Source organism: Chiloscyllium plagiosum, unplaced genomic scaffold, assembly GCF_037043375.1.
Source record: "Chiloscyllium plagiosum isolate Xiang-an unplaced genomic scaffold, Cpla_swu_hap1 HiC_scaffold_1, whole genome shotgun sequence".
Lineage (NCBI taxonomy): Eukaryota > Metazoa > Chordata > Chondrichthyes > Orectolobiformes > Hemiscylliidae > Chiloscyllium > Chiloscyllium plagiosum.
The window spans coordinates 23,383,750-23,404,891 of record NW_028270139.1 but is presented as its reverse complement, the minus strand read 5'-3'; the positions used below and the strand labels follow the sequence as shown (position 1 = coordinate 23,404,891).

General features: G+C 39.1%; 1 protein-coding gene across 4 annotated transcripts in view; it reads right to left on the bottom strand.

Moving 5' to 3' along the window:
• Window positions 1–16,616, bottom strand: part of egf (epidermal growth factor) — a 172,406-nt gene extending 155,790 nt beyond the window's left edge. For all 4 annotated transcript variants that reach the window (XM_087981173.1, XM_087981118.1, XM_087981124.1 and 1 more), the window contains exon 1: window positions 16,094–16,616. In XM_087981173.1, coding sequence (XP_087837299.1) covers window positions 16,094–16,268 — 175 coding nt within the window. In that variant the 5' untranslated portion in view covers window positions 16,269–16,616. The remainder of the gene's footprint in view (window positions 1–16,093) is intronic.
• Between the last annotated feature and the right edge of the window lie 4,526 nt (window positions 16,617–21,142).

The following is a 21,142-nucleotide window of genomic DNA, read 5'->3' as shown; positions in this document are numbered from 1 at the left end:
TCTTGGGGTCTCCTTTGCTACCTTCACTAATGCGACTGGCTTAGCTTCTTTTACTACATCTTTTTCCACAGTGCCTTTCATTAACAACCACCACTGTGACTTTACATGTCCCACTTTACCACAGTGGAAACACCTGAGGCCTTTAATCTCCTTTTCACCCCCTTGGCTGCTTTTTTTATCCTCTGGTAAATTCTTATCAGTGCTCTGTACTCTTGGTTTCATAGTATAGGATCTTCCCTTCTCCCAACTTCTATCCCTCACAGGACAAAATTCTGGCCGGAAGCTTGTCTTAAGGATCAACATGCATTCATTGGCTAATTCTGCTGGCCTTCTCACTTCCTGAACTTTTTGTCCCTCCACCTGAATCCTTACCATCTCTGGAAGTGAGTTTTTAAACTCCTCCAGCAGAATAATCACTCATAGAGCCTCAAAGGTCTTACCTATTTTTAAAGCATGCACACATCTATCAAAGTGATTACGTTTAATTCTTTCAAACCCAGCATAAGTCTTATCAGGTTCCTTCTTTATATTTCTGAACCCGCTGTCGATATGCTTCTTGTACCAATTCATAAGCACTTAAAATAGCCTGTTTAACCTCTTCATAATCTCTTGACCCCTTATCTAACAGGATGACAAATACCTCACTAGCTCTGCCTACCAGTTTAGTCTGAACTAGCATTACCCATAAATCCTCAGATCACTCCAGCTGCCTAGCCAATTTTCCAAATGAAATAAAGAAAGCTTCAACATCTTTCTCGTCAAAATGTGGCAGAGATTTCATGTATTTGTATACATCACTACCTTCTCTTTTAATCTCCATCCTGTTAACTTGACTTTACTGACTAAGTCACAACTTCTCAAGTTTAAATTCTCTCTTTGTCTCTCCCTCTCTTATTTCTCTCTTTGCTCAGCTAAGAACCTTCTCGCTCTCTCTTTTTCCTCTTTCTTTAGCCCTTTGTTTATTAGATTAAATTACTTACAGTGAGGAAACAGGCTCTTCGGCCTAACAAATCCACACCGACCCTCCGAAGAGCAACCTACCCAGACCCATTCCCCTACGTTTACCCCTTCACCTAACACTACGGGTAATTTAGCATGGCCAATTCACCTACCCTGCACATTTTTGGACTGTGGGAGGAAACTGGAGCAGACACGGAGAGAATATGCAAACTCCACAGTCAGTTGCCTGAGGTAGGTCTCTGGCGCTGTGAGGCAGCAGTGCTAACCACTGTGCCGCCACAATCTTCTAACTCAATTTTCTTCAACTGTAATTTTAGGTTTTCTCTGCTACACCTGTGTGCCTAATATTTTCTTATATAACCTAATGTGTCCTTTAGACTATCCTTTCACTACTTCCTACAGCACTTGCAAATTTCAAAACAGCCAGTTGTCAAATCTTCTCTTATTATCTTCCTCTGTCTTATTTTCTTCTTCTTAGGGATTTCTGTTTCATAGATCAGTGATAGTTAAAGGTACCTTTAAGAGCACTATTCCCTCCAAACCCTATCAGCATTTTGGAGAGATCATTCTTTCCGCGACTCCCTTGTCAGATCCACGTCCCCCACCAACCCACTATCCACTTCCGGCACCTTCCCCTGCCACCCGCAAGAAGTGCAAAATTTGCACCTACACCTCCCCCCTTCACTTCCGTCCAAGGCCCCAAAGGATTCTTCCACATTCAACAGAAATTTACCTGTACTTCCACCAATGTCATCTACTGTATCCGTTGCACCCAATGTGGTCTCCTGTACATTGGGGAGACTGGACGCTAACTTGCGGATCATTTCAAAGAAAATCTCTGGACACTCACACCAACCAACCCCACTGCCCTGTGGCTCAACACTTCAATTTCACCTCCCATTCCATGAATGACATGCAGGTCCTGGGCCTCCTCCATCGACAAAACTTAACCATCCAATACCTGGAGGAAGAACACCTCTTCTTCTGTCTTGAGACCCTGCAACCATTTGGGATTAATGTGGATTTCACCAGTTTCCCCTCCCCCCACCTTTTCCAAGTCCCAAGACTCCAATTCAACACTGTCCTCTTGACCCGTCCATCGTCTTTCTCATCTATCCTCTCCACCCTCCTCTCCAACCTTCTCTCCCACCTTCATCCAGCTACTGCATTCTCAGCTACCTTCCCCTCAGCCCCACCCTCCTCCCATTTATCTCGCAGCCCTTTTGCCCACAAGCCTCATTCCTGATGAAGTGCTTATGCCCGAAACATCAACTCTCCTGCTCCTCGGTTGCTGACTGATCTGCTGTGCTTTTCCAGCACCACACTCTTGGCAGCAGATCATAGGTCTGCTCTCTCATTAGACAGACAACTGGTGGTGGTTTAACCTGAGAGTCACTATGACTCAGGAGAGGAGAGATGTTGCGAAGGAGAATCCTTCATGGTAATCTCAGCTGGTGAGAACAGATCATCCATCAGGCCCAGAGTTGACTGTTCCCCAACAACAGAAATGAATCAATAACAACAGTTACCATGGCAATAACACTCACCACAGGAATGACACTTCCCAGAGAAAGAATGTCACCTTGGAAATCAGCAGATAGCAGCCAAATATTTAATTTGGAGACTGGTACAATTTAAAGACTATGTAGTCAATGTGGGTGCAGAGACTGATGGAAGTGGAACATACCAGAGGTAACACACAGTTCTACTCATGATCATTGCTGATGACTATGTATATTTGGTAACTTGCATAACTTGGATCATTTGTAAATGAAAATGACAGCGCAAACAAATTTTTCTTCTCTTAAGAAAAGGACGATATTTAGAAAAATGTAATTGTATTTAACGTACTGATTGAATGGCACTTGGACAGATATTTTCCTTTGGGGAGAAGGGAACTATTAAATACATAAAATATAAAATGAGTAAAGGCAATCTAACACAGGGATAAGGGCTAATTTTACAAATGCATGCTTCCCATAGCTGAACCTTCTTGCTGAGATGTGCATTTAAAAAGTTGTCCAATATTGCACATCTGTACAAATGTGTTTCAAAATTCATCTGGTAAGAACTACAACTGTTCCACCATACAACCCTACCTGTATTTAAATATGTATCACGACTATGCATTAAAGGAGCTTATGTGGCAAAAGATCTGTCTTTTTTCGACTTCATAAACATTATAGCTTAGAACTGAGTTCACGATGTTTACAATGAAACAATAAATTGATCTGCAGGTTTTGATAAATTATTACTCGAACAAAATTCATGCAAATTTGTCAAGAACATACGAACGAGGAACAGGTGAAGACTATTCACCCCACGAGTCTGCTGCACCATTCAATGTGATTGGGGCTGATCCCGTCTTAGCCTCAAATCCACTTTTTTATTCCTTCTTTATAAATCTTCAACTATTGAAAAATCTATCACCATCTTAAATTTACTCAATGTCCCAGCATCCGCCACATTCCTGATGAAGGGCTTGTGCCTGAAACATCGATTCTCCTGTCCTGTGGATGCTGCCTGACCTGCTGTGCTTTTCCAGCGCCAGACTTTTCGATGTTGACTCTCCAGCATCTGCAGTCCTCACTTTTTTCCAGCATCCACCACACTCTGGGGTAGTGAATTCTACAGATTCACAATCATTTGAAAAAGTAATTTCCCCTCACTTCTGTTTTAAATCTGCCATACCTTATCCTAAATTATGAGTTCTCATTCTAGCTTGTTTCTCATGAGGAAATGTCTACACTACATATTTTGTCGATCCCTTTTAGTATTTTATATTCCTCAATGAACTCTCCTTTCATTCTAAATTCCACAGAATACCAGCCTAAGCGTGGTTCACTGAAAATGTAGGCAATAGTTTATAATTTGACCCCTCACACACCAGATGTATTCTAGCCGTTTTCTACTGACTAGGCTTATCCTTAAATCTCCACTCCATTTCTTAACCTCATCTGACTCACAGATTTCTGCCTGATGACATACTGTTATCATATTTCAGTTTCAAAAATACGATAGATACAAGACAGATCGAGTAATAATTATAAAACTAAGAAAGTTGTAAAGACAAATACAGTGAATCACTACCAAGCTTGAAGCAGGCGCTGTCTATGTCTATAACTATAATTGTTAGTGCTGCTTACATTAATGACTCATTTTGCTGTCACTCTTCACATTCTGAGGTTTACGGTGGTTTCATTGTTGACATTGCCAAAAAAATTAATGGAAAACAAATTTCTAATGCGTTGCTCAACTGTAAAATTCATTTACTGCCGTGACTCATCAGTAAGGTTGCTTCCAATAAGCATTGTAGCAGATTTAGATTTCCTTTTACTCATTTTTGTCTTAAATCAATAAATCAATTGCATCTGGTGCAATCGGATTGGAAATGCAGCTAGAATTTGTGGTGTCATGGGGTAAACCTTTCTGCTTAGTTTAATCCAGCAATACAGAAAAGATTTATCCTGTGCAGAGCTATTTAAAAAGTAAAAATTAACAACTTTATTTCTTAAAGTATAACAGAGAATAATTAACTAACAGGTATTTATAACTCCTTCCTCCAACCTATCTTTTATTTTCCTTTCTACAATACTAGACCGATACAATCCCCGATTAAGATTTTCCAAAAATTCAAATTTTCAAAACCAGCCAGATGTTGAATCTTCTCTTTATATCTTCCTCAGTCTTCTTTTTTTCTTCTCAGGGATTTCTGTTTCATAAGTTACTGATCAATAAAGGTACCTTTCAGAGAACCATTCTCTGGGCAGTCTGTAGATGCTGATGGCTTGGCAGTTCTCCTCCAAACTGTTCAATTTTCCCAGTCTTACACTCCCAAAGCATCAGATCGTGTATAAGATTGTCAGTATAGTAAATTCAAACTTGATTGGAGTTTGGTATTTTTTGAGATATAATTTAAACTGATTGGCCTAATTCAAATCTGTTTTGTCATATCCAGGTAACCAGCTGCCTTAGTTACTGGACCAAAAGTTTACGTTATATCTTTTTCAGAACACTTGGTGCTGTCAGGTAATTCTGCTACTTTTAACTCTCTTTAAGGTACAGGACACCCACATCTTCATAACAATGGTTCTGTCTAGGTTACATGTTAAATTTTTACTAACATTCATTGTATAAATACAAACATAAAATATTCTAGGAACTAGAACAATCAAGCAGACTAAAAGAAAATAGTAGTTCTTTATTTTCCTTTCTATTACAAGGTATTCTTTCACATGTTCAAGCTTGGTAATCTGCTACCATTTCTGCAATACAGGTGAAGGAAACTTTATTTTCTGGTAAGAAGGCGGCATGTAGGACGCTTCAACCAGAGCACCTGTTCTCTGCCCATTCTTTTCCTTCTTTCTCTTTTTGCTCCCTCTATACCTTCTCTCAGCTTCAAACTCCTGGTCCTGGCCTCTAAGGAGGATCAGCAGTTGGCAGAGATGTTAGCAGTTGGAGTGAGGATGCCAATGACCAGCAGCTCAGTGTGGACCATGGCCACAACCACTTGGAGGACCCCTACACTGGCCTGATCTGGAGAACCTTTTGAGAGAGACTGTGATGATTAGCACGTTACAGCGCGGTACAGGCCCTTCAGCCCTCGATGTTGCACCAACTTGTGAAACCAATTCTTTCTAACCTACACGGTTCCATTCTCATTCATGTGCCTATCCAATGACCATTTAAATGCCCTTAAAGTTAGCGAGTCTACTACTGTTGCAGGCAGTGTGTTCCACGCCTCTACTACTTGCTGAGTCAAGAAACTACCTCTGACATCTGTCCAATATCTATCACCCCTTAAAAGCTATGTCCCCTCGCGTAGCAGTAGTCTAACGTTTTTTCTTCATTTGTCTATTCTGTAACTATTCTATCCAGTCCTTCACAGTAAACTTATATTGGGGTGGCACAGTTGCTCAGTGTTTAGTACTGCTGCCTCACAGTGCCAGGGACCTGGTTTCGATTCTAGCTTCGGGCTTCTGTGTGGAGTTTGCACATTCTCCCCATGTCTGCATAGGTTTTCTCTGGGTTCTGGTTTCCTCCCATAATCCAAAGATGTGCAGGTTAGGTGAATTGGCCATACTAAATAACCCATAATATTCAGGGATGTGTAGGTTAGGTGCATTAGTGAAGGGGGAACGGGTCTGGGAGGGTTACTTGTCAGAGGGTTGGTATGGACTTGTTGGGAGGAAGAACCTGTTTCCACACTGTAGGGATTCTATCATAGTTATCCTCCAAATTTATAACTTTGGACCATGTAACAACTGTATTGATGTACACTCAACAGTTTTGTAATGAAGTAAATGTGTTTTTGTAAGAAAATATTTTTACTATGTGCCTACTCATGCCTTTGTGTTTAAATAAAAAGTCAACTCAAGTCTTTGAGAAGCAGCACATTAGCAGAATTGATCAATGCTGATCTGGAAAATAGACAGTTTTGAGTTTGAGCCTGAATTGGATAAATAGTATCTTGAATGAGACAATGGAATAACACAAGCCTAGTGGTTTTGGGTGTAACTTCCGTTTCTAATTCCCTGCTACATGCATTGATTAAGTCTGTTGCCTGGATGTAAAGATAACAAAATAAGCAGAAACATTATAATTATGTATTAAACTTCTTTATGTATGTTTAAGGTTTTACCAATGATGCATAGCGAGTTGTGCCTCTATTAGCAGTTTTAACCAGAGCAGCAAGTGTTCTTGTGCTAACGTGGAATGTCAAACATTCACTGCTGCTTCAAAGTCTCACCATATGTGCATCTTTAAGTCAATTATTTCCATTAGTTCTTGTTTAAAGAACATTCTGAGGTAAGTTCTTCTAACTACCTACTATTACCTTATTATTATTCACATAGCTAATGTTTAGTTTTAATACAGGGAAAAATAAGCATTTAAATGTTCTAATGTTCCGGTAGTCAACACCCTGATTAATGTCAGAATTGTTGTATTGCATGAAACTGAGCACTGGGAAATTGTTTGGTCAATTTTAGCCTCCTTAGTGTCCCCTCTGTTGAGATTGGGTGTAGTGAATATGAACCCCTGAAATAAATTCTAATGTCACTGCAAACTCACTAGTAATGTGTTAATGTTCTGCTCAGAAGTTAGACTTCATACAAGACAGAGAATGCTGCTCAAGTCTTACATGTACTGTAGCAATGAACATTGTTTTGCAGTAAACTAGAAGTCTGGCCTGAGCTCTTAGGAAGACCTGAAGAACCCACAATAGAACCTGAAAATGATGGAGATACCAGTCTAAAGTAGATGGTACTTTTCTCCAATGAATCTGAAGAACCATGAAGCAAGAGGATTTTCAGAAGATTCCCCAAACACTGGTTTGACTGAAGTGAGCTGAAGTAGTTGAAGACATATCCCAAGTGGAGTACAGCAAAGGATGAAGTGGAGTTTGCCTGTGCCAGCTCAGCAGTCCATGCCCTTTCTGCCACTCTTCAACAAAGCTCAATGACCAGCATGTGCTCTTCTGTAGGAGTCTGGATGATGCAGATACAAAATTGCCTCAGGTCTCCGATTGAAGCAACAACAGCTCCAGGTCATCACTTTCTATATGAGGGATAAGTAACATTGCAGAAGAGATCATTTTCAGGAAAGGTTTCTAATTATTACAGTTAGAGCAAGCCCTGACCTTCCGACCAGTGAACCAATACATTAGGCAGGACCTGTGCAGTGAATGAATACAGGAAATCATTTGCTACAAACCCAAGGCTCAGTTCAAGCCATGTCTCAGTACTTTCATTGTGGCAGATTTGAACATTTTTAGCAGGGTTGCAATGTCAAATAATCCCTTTCAAGTAAGTCACATTTCTCACTTCCAGGATAAAGGAGCAATCAACAACTTCAACAAGAAGAAGTAGAAGACATGAGGCTTTCATATATGTTAGGAAAAGTGAATATTGTTGAGCCTACAGCAGATGATGATATGAACCAGGACTATTGATCAGTAACTTTAAGTCAAGAATTTTAATGCAGATTTTTCACTTAGATTCAATGAGTCATAGCATTATACACTTGACCATTACAAGATCAAGGACATCGGAAGCCAGATCCTTTCAAAAAAAATTTTGAAACACCACTTACCTAAGTTGTTAAGTTGTTAAGAAAACTACTCATGTTTTACAGAATCAGAACAAATCCTTGCTGAATGTGTCCAGTTATGTCTCTTAAAGCACCCACCTGGTGTTTTAGCCAAGGTAGATGACATTCCTTGACAATATTTCACACTGTGAGGAACCGCCAAGGCAAAATGATTGCATTCAATTTAATGACAGTTTAACTCCACTTCTCTGGGAACATAAGTTTTCATCTAAAAATGATTGGATGACATTTTGAGATGAACATTCTCAGCTTTTCCAAGAATTTTGACAGCATTATGAATCTCACTACATGTGATCGAAGAAGATAATCATGCTTCTGCATTAGAGATTCCTAACCAGGAGACGCTTCCAGGGGCTGCCCCTGTAAACAAGCTACAGTAAGACTTAGTTTCATCATCATTTCAGGAAGCAAATCTTGTGGTTCTTGATTCTTTAGACTTTGGTGCAGAGGATCCCTATGATACTCTTCCAGATCAGAGCAAACATAATTCTTTAACTACTCCTCAGGTGAAGCAAGAAGACAATGACGAAACATAACATGTCATTATTGCAACGTGATGTACATTCCTGTATTTTCAGCTTTGCTGGGTGGGGTGGAGATAGAGGCGAAATTCACACCGATTTTTCCTTCAGCTACACACAGGCTGTGCCTGTTGACTTGACCCAGGTGCACAGGAAACAGGAAACTCGACACTTGCAAGAAAATTCTTTAACAATCCAGAAGCATGAGAGTGATGCTCTACTTGTGTATGAGAGTCCAGAAACTTCTCCACCTTTGTTTAGTGTTCCAGGGACAGCATCTGATGTAACAGTTAGCAATAGTGAACTTCTCCTCAACATCTCATCCCCACTTTCCAGAATATTTTGCAATGATTTCAAGTGCAGTTTTGACAATCCTGACTGCAAATCTGAAAGGATGTCTGTGAATTTTTCATAATCTTTGTGCAAGAAATGAATTTATACTCTGCACTCTTCCCCATGATTCACTCCTCTCTTCATCTTAAATTTGAGAGTATAGCACAGGAACAGTAAGAATTCATTGTCCCGTAATTAGAATTGAATAGTGAGACTCCTCAGCTCTTGGATGATACAACTTCATCCAGCAGTTTATCATTGTCAGGTCTTGTCTTTATCAGACGTTATTGTGAAAGACATAAAACTAACTGGTATCCAGTCATGTGGAAATGGTATCCTCTCAATCAGCACTCAATTGTCTTCAACCTAGTATAGAAACATGTTAGCCATCAATGCCTTCAATACTATGAAATTTGGGATAGAAGGCGACATGTTACAGGAATCTGAGAGATGTGGGCTACAGCAAAGGGTGTGGCAGAATCAGGTGAGAAGTCCAGCGAGTCAACATTAACATGGGGAGTGTCTCTGCCATCTTACATGCTGTCATGGGTAGGCTGGCAAGATTGTCTCCAGGAAGCAGCGAGATACCAACTGAAGGGGATTAATGCTTGTCAAGTTTTGTTAATGCCACAACTCACCTCATTAATATTCAGCCAAATGTGCCAATCTAACTTGATGTTGAGGAATCTCAACGAGGAAATCAGAGCATGTAGCTGGTGGATTCAGCTCTTCACTTGCTGTGAATGACATCCACATTGGAAACCAGCATTTCCATGGGCACAGGCCACATTTGCAGACCATTGGCACTGGATAGAGCTAAGAACTTTTATGGCACTGCTTCAGTCCACATACAGAATGCTTTAGCACTTCAATGTTGCACCTCAGGCTTTGCCAGCAACTCTCACTGTAATGCTGCAGCAAGGATACTGTACACTTAGGGACATACACACAGTGCATGGACTGGACCACGCTTCATCTCTGGGCTCTTTGTTCACTGTCATAGAACTCATTCACTCTTAGACAACCTCGATGCTCACAGCATTCTTGCCTTGCCTTGCCTTTTTGTGCTTTGCTCATTTAGCCAACAATTTTGGGCTCTTGTTACAACTGTCTTGCTGCACCATTTAGCACAGACACAAAGTGAGAAATCTTGTCTTAGTGGTCAAAATGCTTCAAAGAGAGTTTAACTGGGCAGGATGACCTGCACAGGAGGTCAAGGGCAAGATCCAATACCATTCCAGACCTTGCCTGGGATAGTCAGAGTAAGGATATTCTCATCATAAGGGTTAAGGAGCCAAATGATGGGCTTCACACCAACCATCATGAGTCCCCGAGCACTATTGTGAGTTGTTTTGATCTTGGAATGAGATATGAACAGATATTTTGGAAAAGGAAAGTGAGTGGCACAGCTATTATGATTGGCACAGATTGAGTGGTGTCCGCAGCGATTGAGTAGGCAGCATAGAGGACATGCTGGGTTGGTGGTGTCAGGGATTAGGGTGGAATACAGCGTGTGTGATAAGATTTTGCAGATGATAATGAGAATAACAAAGCATGAAACTTGGTGGGATGTGCGTACAGTAGCAAAGATAGAGTGAATACGAGGTATCGAAGAAAAGGTGGTGATACTTATGCTGGTGGAATGGAAAAGAACATTGAACTACTTCCTACTGTGCTGAGCATTCCTCCAGCTCAGCCCCCGATCCCTCATACCTTCCATGTCAACCGAAGCTCCAGCACCCACCCAATGGCACTTTATAATACCCCTTGCAAACCTAGTGCCAACTCATGCCTTTCGATACCCACTACCCAGCATCCAAGCCCTCCAACCCTCCCAGCCTCATGCAATATCCACCATGGGCAGATGTCAGAACCCGGAATGAGATGAAATAAAATAAGATTCAAAATGCCCATTGCAGACTTATTTGGCCTCTTGCAAGAGACGGAGGCTTACAACTCAGGCTGAGACCAAGACTCAGGGTGAGAATAGTACCATTAGGAAGAAAAGGTTTTACATTTGGCCGGAAGACTCATGTGGGAATGGGTAAGCCCCCCTCCCCACCTCCAAGCTATGTTTTGTTTTGCAGCTCTCGTAAATCTTCCTGCCAGTATTTAAGTCCCCTTCCAATTAAGTACAATCCTTATTTCTTGTACAGGTCCCCTTCCAATTAAGTACAATCCTTATTTCTTGTACAGGTTAATGATCCAGAAATGTGAATCCTCATCCCTGCACCAGCTACTCAGCCATGCATTCATCTGCATTATCCTCGTATTCTTAATCACTAGCTCGTAACACCGGGAGTAGTCCTAGATGCTCTCCAATGTCCAGCAATACTTGATCTCAAACAACAAAGGCAGTAACTGTGTCAGACACCAGTGTTTCTTTCTCTGAACATGTGGTTTCTGCTTTTGTCTTCCACCTTTTTAAAATGCCTTTGTTTTGATCTTTGTTCCCCCAAAGTTCCAAAACAATGCACCGGTATATAAAACAGTAATCACTGCTCCCAGAACTCAAGAAAATCATCTCCAACACCTAAAATATCTCAAAAAAGGAATAGCTCTTACAGTCACAACTTTTTCTTTTCCTCCATCTTGGATTACCCAGAATCCTTTTCACCTTGTCCATATTCCTCATAATATTACACATCTCTATCAAGTACACCATCACCACCACCAACCACCCCCCCCCCCCACCCCACCCCACCCCCAACCCCCCCACAACCCTCAAAGTCTTGCTCCAAAGAAAACAACATGACTTTGCCCAGGCTATTTTCATAGTTAAAGTGTTCCATTCCAGGTGGCATGCTGATGAAACTCCTGTGCTCTCCCTCCACTGCAATCACATTCTTCCTATTGTGCAGGGACCAGAACTGCACATAATACCCCAGCTGTGGCCAAACCAAAGTCCTGTAGAGTTCCAACATAACCTCTCTGCTCTCATCATTAATGCTTTGGATGATAAAGGCAAGTGTCCCGTATCCCTTTTTAACTACAGATGCTCTCCTGCCACCAGCTGTGTACAAGAACTCCAAGATCCCTCTGTTCCTCTGAGCTTCCTGGTGTCCTGCCATTCACTGACTACTTCCTTGTCTTCTTACTTCTTCCAAATTGCATTGTCTCATACTTATCAAGCTTATCTTCCATCTGCCACTGATTTGCCTTTCTGACAAATCCATTGAATCTTTCTCTAACTTAAGGCCTCCTTCCTCATTGTCAACAGCCTGGTTGTTAAAGTTGAAGTTCAATCTGTTTAGAAAATAAAGCCTTACACTGCTTCTTTATACTTTTGTACCAAATTAGCTGTCATTGCTCAGTGACACCATAAAGGTAGCTTGTCTAGAAAGGGGAATTTGCCACAACAGTACAAGAAAATGTGTTCTTCTGAGATTGGAGTTGAAATACATGGTTAGGACAAAGAGGAAGAAGCTGGTACTCTGTGTCTGGCTACATTACATATGACATGGGAATGTGTCAAGTTGACACTAGGTGTCTGAAGTGAACAGTGTTCCATTCCCAGCACTGAAGCCTTCATAAATAATATTTATACAAGATCAAGCTTTTAAAGGTACAGGTGTAATTATAGCATTCATCAATGATATATAAAATTAGAAAAACCCAAACAAGAAAGATTTGCTTTTATGTTTATATGGATGGGAAAATGAATTTGAATCAGCATATTCAGCTTTAATTTATCCTAGCAACAATCTGCTCAAAGAGAACTGCTTTAACTGTAAAATGAGTTGAATGCCAGTAAAAAGAATCTAAAGCAATTTAACAAGCTGCTTTGAATGGAAGACTGAAAATCTTGGAGGTGACTGAATAACATCTTTAGAGTGCACCCTGGAGATTTTGCATTTGAAATCAGCAAAGAATTAGCACTAGATAACAAAGCAGGGTCTCTGAATGGTGCTGTGATTAATATTCTAACATTTCAATGTCTGACACCATGACTGTGGGCTGACGTTTCCCAAGGCCTGGCAATGAAGGCAGAATTGTTGCTTGGAGTGTCTGTGTTTGTCCTGTTTGTGTGTTGCCAGTTAATAGAGCCTACCACCAGCTGTAATTTGCATATGGACAAAACAAGAGAAGAAAGTTCCAGTAAATTTTGGATAAAGATGGAGTTTGGAAAATGTTGCTCTAAAGCAAATAAATGAAGCAACAAATTAAAAGGGGAGCTAATTTATTTTGTATTAAAAACTGTAAAACTGTTAAGGTTAAATAATACCTTACAAGGTATGTGCATAATATAATAAACATTAATAGTACAATTTTCATTTAACATAGTATATAGCTAACTGAATTGCAAATCTAATTACTGCATGACGTACAGAAAGGGCCATTGACTGATTTCTGCTAACTAACCATTCTGAAGTTTGAATACATGAGACTATTCACAGTTTACTGCAAATAATACGGAACCTTGCCCTGTGACTCACATCCCTCCCTTTTTCAGTCCTTTACTGCCCTATGAGCTCTTGTGTTTATAAAGGATGTGTATCATTTTAACTTGTGCTGGAATTCATTAAGCTGTCCCAGTTAGTTATCGTAAATGTAATTTTCAGATTATTCCATTGGAATTCAACAATTTTAAAATCTTCCTCAATGGTTATACACTCGCATGAAAACTTGTCATAAGCCCTTCAACGGTAGGTAACGGTAAACAATAGTTCTTGATAAATGCACTCACAACTGTACAAATGCTGAGTAGGTTCCACAGTATTGCACTGGATTGCTAACAAATTTAAATTCTGATCAATTTAAAGTATTTTAAAAGGTCTTTGCAACATTGACTTAGACTTTTTTGGAGCTGTGTGCCCTCTGATGCCATTACTATTTCAAAAATAAATAAAAAGCAGTACAGAACATTGCAAGTATTGAACTATGAAAGAAATTCTAATAGTAAAGCTATTTAATAATTTAAGGTTGAAAGTGCCTTTTACCATTGAAAAGTTAAAAATCACATAACACCAGGTTATTGTCCAACAATTGAAAAGAATTATCATGAAGAAAATGATTTGGAGAAGTGTGTATTATGATCTTATACTCCACAACCACCTGATGAAGGAGCAGCGCTCTGAAAGGTACTGCTTCCAAATAAACCTGTTGGACTATAACCTGATATTGTGTGATTTTTAACCATGAAGAAAATGACCTGGTAACTTTCATTCACCTGTCATGCTTACACATTATGGAATAAAATATAGTTTATACAAGAAAATGAAGAAATTGCTCCTGTTAAGCCTAAGGAGCTCAACTATTTAAAATGAGCATGTTTTAAGTTATACCAAATAGCTGAATTTGTGTTACTTGCAATTTACTGGTCAAAATGCAACTTATACTGCATTAAAGCATCACTTGTTTATATGGAAATGAAAGATTGAGATGGAGTGGATTGTGCATCGAACAATTTTGCACGAGCTGTTTCAGTTCTGTACAGTTCTATCAGAGTGAATTTTCAAAGCAATATTCCCATTTCTGCATTATCAGAAGAGCTGCAGTATTCCTGGAAGATCAAGAATTTCTATTTATCAATTTATATTGTATAATTGGTCCATGATATTCTTGATTGCAATTCATTTTCACAGGATGCTGCAGAAAGACATGCATTTATACAACCCCGGACATGACCTAAGGGTGCCCCAAAGCACTCTGCAGTCAATGAAGTTCTTTCAGACATGTGGTCATCTTTCTGATGCAGGATATGTGAGAGCCAATCTGCAGATAGCAAGGTTCAAGAAAAGACAATGAAATAAGAACGAGATAAACTGCTTTAGTGATGTTAGTTAAGGGATGTATGTTGTCCAGAATGCTGAGAGAATTCCATGAGATCTTTCTATTCATGTGGTAGAGCAGTTTGACACCTCTTCAGTGTAGCAGTCTTCTACAAAAGTTCGCAAAACACTGGCTTAGATGAGCTAAACGTATTCTTGAGTGAATGACTCACTGGGATGTCGCATTCAAATGTGCATTTACAAATCCTAAAAGCTATACTCTGGCATATCTGCCAAGATTTAATGACAGACTGTTTATAAAGATAGTTACATGAAATGCTTTAGGTTGATTGGCAAAAAGTTTCTGGATGAGGAATAGCCCCTCTACTATCTGTAATATTTATCAAGGCATTAAATATTTAAGTTATTAGGTCCATCTAAACTAACACTGAGATTTTTACTAGATCAGTTTAGATGCAGTCTTCATATGTATCACACAGTTATAGATACAACTTTTGATATGGGCATGGAAAAAGAAGGTATCACCTTGACAGGGCATAGAGCTTCACCCTAAAGACAGGATTTTCATCAGTAGAAGGTACGTAGATGTCAAGGTTCATAATGTTAACTACACCTAAGCTCAATGGTAACACGCTTACCTCCAAGAAGATTATGGATTGAAGTTCCTTTCCTGTGGCAAAGAACTTTAGGGAGGAAATTCTTGATCTTGGTGGCCAGACGTTAACAGCAGCCATCAACGGTAGGGTGAAGGAAATCATCCTTTCCATACTGTAGGAAACCTAATCTAATCCCAGCATTGGTAGCTGTGCAGAAGAGACTAGAATTGGGGAAACAGACATCTTGGAGGATTGCAAGGTTGGAGTGAGTTATAGAGACAGGCAGAACAAGATCACTGAAGGATGTGAACACTAAATGTATGATTATTAAATTGGATAAATGCTAGCTTGGACGCCAACAGGGAAAACTTTCCTGTTCTTTTTCAAGATGGTGACAGAAGATGTTTTATGGGGTGACTGTTCACTTAGTAATCAAGCTAAATCTATTTAATCATTAATTCATTATAAGTTAATCATTAATTATAAATTAATCATTAACAGAAGACATATTTCCACAAAAAAGTTCCTTTTAAATTTGCAGAACGAAGACTTAAGAAAAAAAGATTTTAGAAAGCTTTTGAAATATTGAAAATTTGAACTAATTCATAATGTATTGTCTAAACAATTTCTTTGGTGGACAAGGAGTTCAATTTAATGTCTCTTCGAACCTCAACTTGCAACATGTTCAATTTTTTAAAATTCTAACATTATTTATGATTTAAACAATAATAAATTATAAATACAAACATATCATAGTAAAAATAACTTTAAGATAAATAAGATGTTAAATCATGACTTACCATTTATGCTCGAAGATGTCTAATTTTAAAAGTGTACTTACCAACACATGTGAGGTTATCATCAGCTCGGTGGTAACCATCAAAATATCTCCACTCCACAGAGGCAGAAAGATTTGTCAAAACAACACTGAAGAGTACTATCAAAAGTGGTAACAGTGGCATAATCTCCATAGGGTCTGGATAACTGCAACGATAATTCAGTGGTTTTCTAAGCATTTCTTCAGGGCAAAAGTGTACGGGAAAATTCCAGAAATAGACTAAATTGTCTGTAGCGTTTTTTCACAATTCCTCTTTTTCATATTATCAACTTCTATACTTTTACAAAATGCAGCTCCCTCGGAATGCCTTTCAGGGTTTTGTAGCTTTCTGGAAGTAATGTATGAAATGCCTGACACCCTTGTGATACATTTGACATGTTTAAAAAATCTGGATCATTTGATCACTACAAATTTCCCTGCAAGTATTAAACCTATGGATTAAAGTAACTCAAAGTACAATAATGCAGTGTTGGCTTCTGGGCTCTTTTCAGTACTTTTTTTTGCTAAATGAGGTGTTCTACTTTCACCAAAGTGCTTGTTTGCATACATTTCTAAAGGCTCCCCTCCTCCACTAACTGTCTGTAGCAGCACGAGATTTCATTTCACCCCACCCCTTTCTGTTTTTTTAAACAGTTGAGTTAGACTTCATTCAAATGTAGATGTGGGCAAACTAATACCAAGCAGAAGTCAGCCAAAGAGCATAGACTAACAACTCATATTTTCTCTGTCTGTACAAGTTTGTAGTTTGCATGTTGAATATAAGTATTCATACTTTGGTTGTCACACTCAGAACCTACAGTAAATATCAACTTTTCTAAACAGTGGCAGAGTCAATTATAGTTCACTATTGCTGCTTATGCACTATTAAAAAAAGTCAAGTTTTGTAAGCTGATTGAAGTCAAATAATATTTTTACATTACACTCTACATACCGTTTACATGATCCTCTTAAATAGATTTTACTAGTAAGCATGATTCTTGATAGATTACTCCGAGATTTTTAAACATTTTTTGTCGATTTTTCTGATCAAATCATTAACCTAATAGAAAGCTGCAATAAATTTTGAGCTTTAACAAATAATTCCTCATCCCCTCCCACACACAAAACCCATTTAACCACTGTAAACTCACAATAGCTAATTGTTAGCTATTATTTTCAGTTAACTCTTCAAGTATCGTAATTACTAAAGCAGAATTAAGCCACTGATACTCCACAGGATCAACATTCTGACTGTGTGCAGACTGAGCAAATGGCATATTCATAGTTCTCATTGTGGAAAGGCTGATCATGTTTATGGGGTATTACATAGTTGAGTGCCAGATTTATAGGAATGCTATCAAGTCTGTGACCTGGATAATCTGGAGACAAGCATCACAGTAAAGGTTCGTAATCTGATAACCAACTTATTTAAAGTATTTTTTAAGGTATGTGCATACATCATACTTCCAGTGTATAATATCTTACAAAGTTTGAACCCCATATTACATATGAACTGTACAGACCAGAAGCAACTTTACTTTGTTCTAAGTTAAAAATCACACAATCACCTGATGAAGGAGCGTCGCTCCGAAAGCTAGTGTGCTTCCAATTAAACCTGTTGGACTATAACCTGGTGTTGTGTGATTTTTAACTTTGTATACCCCAGTCCAACACCGGCATCTCCAAATCATGATTACTTTGTTCTGAACTCAATTAGGTGACCTAAGTCTCAGTAGTTTGGAGGAGTATAGTCTAACTTGTTGTCCTGAGGCTAGTGGTGTAAAGAAATCAGGCAAAGTTATTTTTGCTGATTATGACTCAACTAATTTGATGTGTTACAGATATGAATATTAAAAGAGGACAAAATAAGATGGAACTGTGATACACCCAACAGCCAAACATCCTTCCAATGCTCACTGTTCATGTGAAGATTAACTACCAAAACCTGCTTCCAGATTGAGGATCCTTGGTTCTTTAAACTTTGACGTAGATATGTCGCATATTCAAAGTTAAACCATGAGATCAATTTAAGACTGAGACTGGTAATGTAATAACAGCATTCAACTGATGCAAAGCACCAATGAGATATCATTAAGTTACAGCAGAGGTATGTGGAACTTAGCACAGAAAACAGCCTTCAACCAGGTCCATGCCAACCCACTCTAATTGCACTTCCCTTCCTGCCCCTTACACGTTCCTTTCTCCTTCATGTCCGAGTGATATTATCACTGCTCTGTTAACCCAGAGGCCCACATAATGTTCTGGGAACCTGGGTTTGAATCCCATCATGGCAAATGATGGAATGTGAATTAAATAGACAATCTGGAATTAAGAGTCTATTGATGACCATGAATCGATTATCAGAAAAAGACTGTCTGGTTCACTATTACCTTTTGGGAAGGAAACTATCTTACCTGGTCTAGCCTATATGTGACTCCAGACCCACAACAATGTAGTTGATGCTTAACAGCCCTCTGGGCAATTAGGGATGGGCAATAAATGCTGGCGCTAACCAGTGATGCCCTCATTTCGTGAATGAAGTTTTAAAAATGTGTGAATTAAGAGTCCTCTTAAATGTATCAATGCCATTTGCTTTAAATATTCCATATGATGACAAATTTCACAGGCTCATTGCAGAAAGGCTTTGATTATGGTTCCTTTAAGTTTACTCTTTCCAGGAATAAACTCCTCCTTTTTGTCAACTCAATTTTAGTCTACCTTCTAAATTTTTTTTTGCCTCCTCTAGTATTATAATAGAGAGCAGAATGATACATTATATTCCAAGTGTGATCCAATTGAATTTTAAAGATGTTTCAGTTCAAAATTCTCCTCCATGTAGAGTCATAGAGTCATAGAGATGTATAGCATGGAAACAAACCCTTCGGTCCAAACCATCCATGCTGGCCAGATATCCCAACCCAGTTTCAGATTCTGAATCACCTTTGGCAATGGTGAACAGGGGGCATTCCAATATTAATTTTTGAGTGACAACGCACCACACTTCATCAATAAACCTTCTGTCTCATACCCTAAACTTACTGCTATTCAGTAATCTTTCAAGCTGTTCTTTTCTACATGGATGCGGACTCCATACATCCTGAGCTGTCTCATGAGCCACTCCTGTGGCACCATGTCAAAGATTGTAAAAAGTTTATAACTTCCACATCCATGAGATCACAGAAAAATAACAGATAGGAGCAGGGGTAAGCCATTATCACATGGTGCCAGCTCTAAGACCATGGTGTTTTACCACCTCAGCCACAACCTCTTGCACTACGCTAGTCTCCCATGATTTCCTAACTATTTAAACATCTATTAGTCACTATCTTGGATATCTACAATTGAATCTGTAGATTTCTCCTCATCTCAGTCTTAAGCCATCGATGCCTTATTTTGAGCTCCCTGGATGTGGTTAACAGGCTCACAACTTTTACTGAAGTAAAACTTCCTGAAGAAGGGCTCATGCCCAAAACGTCGATTCTCCTGCTCCTTGGATGCTGCCTAACCTGCTGCGCTTTTCCAGCAACACATTTTCAGCACAACTTTTACTGTCAACCTTGTTCCTAATTTCAATGGAATTGCCTATCATTTTTTAAAATTCCAGATAATATAGATCTACTCTACTCAATCACTCCTCACAGGACAATGCTTCCATCCTATAAAAGTTAATTTGCAATCCTTCTAAGTTAAGAGTATCTTTCCTCAGTTAAGAAGACCAAAACCAAATAGAGCACTTCAAATACAGTCAAACCAAGACAACATATAATTGCAGTGGCACTTTCCTCCTTCTCTCCTTATAAATAGCACCCCGCACTCCACTTCCACCAAACCCCCCTCCACCCCAAACCCCCACCCCCAGTCCCCACATATATACACATAGACAGACACAGATAGGCAAAATAGCATGGTGTTGAGGGGGGATGGGAAATTACTGTGAAAACACTTCAATGGCTCTTGTCTGCAGAGTTTGTTGAGATGATCCTTTTATTTTCTAGGATTCCTGTTCTTCAAACTCTCTTTTCCAGGTACTGCCACTTACTTGCAGATCACGCAGTGATTGGTTCATGACTTATAAAGCCCCTGACTTATTCATTAAAAGCAACAACATACACCAATTTGTAAGGGAAAATAATCTGGTTCTCTTCAGGCCTTGGGAATTAAAAACTGTAGAAAGATGCATCAACCAACTTCCGGAGGTCCAAAGGCTTCACTCACACACACAAACTGTACAAAGGAGCCAATCATATAGGCAGCCCTTTGGCCTTTGTCATTAACATCAAGAAACCACTGAAGAAACCAGTCAGCTACTTACAGCCGGCTAAATCTCACATGATACGCATATCCTGATGCCAGCTCATCTGCAACTGACCTCTTTCCCCACCGATTGAATCTTACAATGAATGTAAAAAACTTGCTTGAAAAAGTACAGTAAGTCCTTTCACATTTGTTTTTTTTAAGACCGACCCTTTCCTACATTAGCTTATGAACTAATTAGTTTATGAGGCTCAAGTTCTGATCCCTTGGTACCCAACTCGTTACAGCTTGCCAAGTTAAAAACTATGCATTTATTTTTACTACATGCTTTCAGACCAATCCTCAAACTCTGCTGACATGTTTCATCAAGCCTATGAGGCCTACTCTCATGAAAACAACTTTTTATGTAGTTTCTTATCAAATATGTCTTGAAAATCCACTGTTTTCTCCTTGTCTACTGTGCTGATTACAATTTCAACAAACTCTAACAGTCAAGCGTAATTTCCCCCTTCCAAAAATTGATGTTGACTTTGTCCAGACTTATAATGAATTTCTAGGTGTCCTGTTATCACATCTAGAATAATAGATCCCAGGATTTTCCCTACTGTAGATATTTGATTGTTCACTCCCTTCTTTCTTAAAACCAGGCTTATACTTAGTATTGTCTGAACTAAAAGGAATATTCTAGAAGGAATTCTGGTGAATTAAAACCAGTGCATCCACTGTCATTGTGACCATCCATTATGTCTGCAAGATTGGTTGTTTTTAGCCCCATTTCTTTCTCAAATACTGTTTCTTTGCTAAGATCAATTTCTTTAA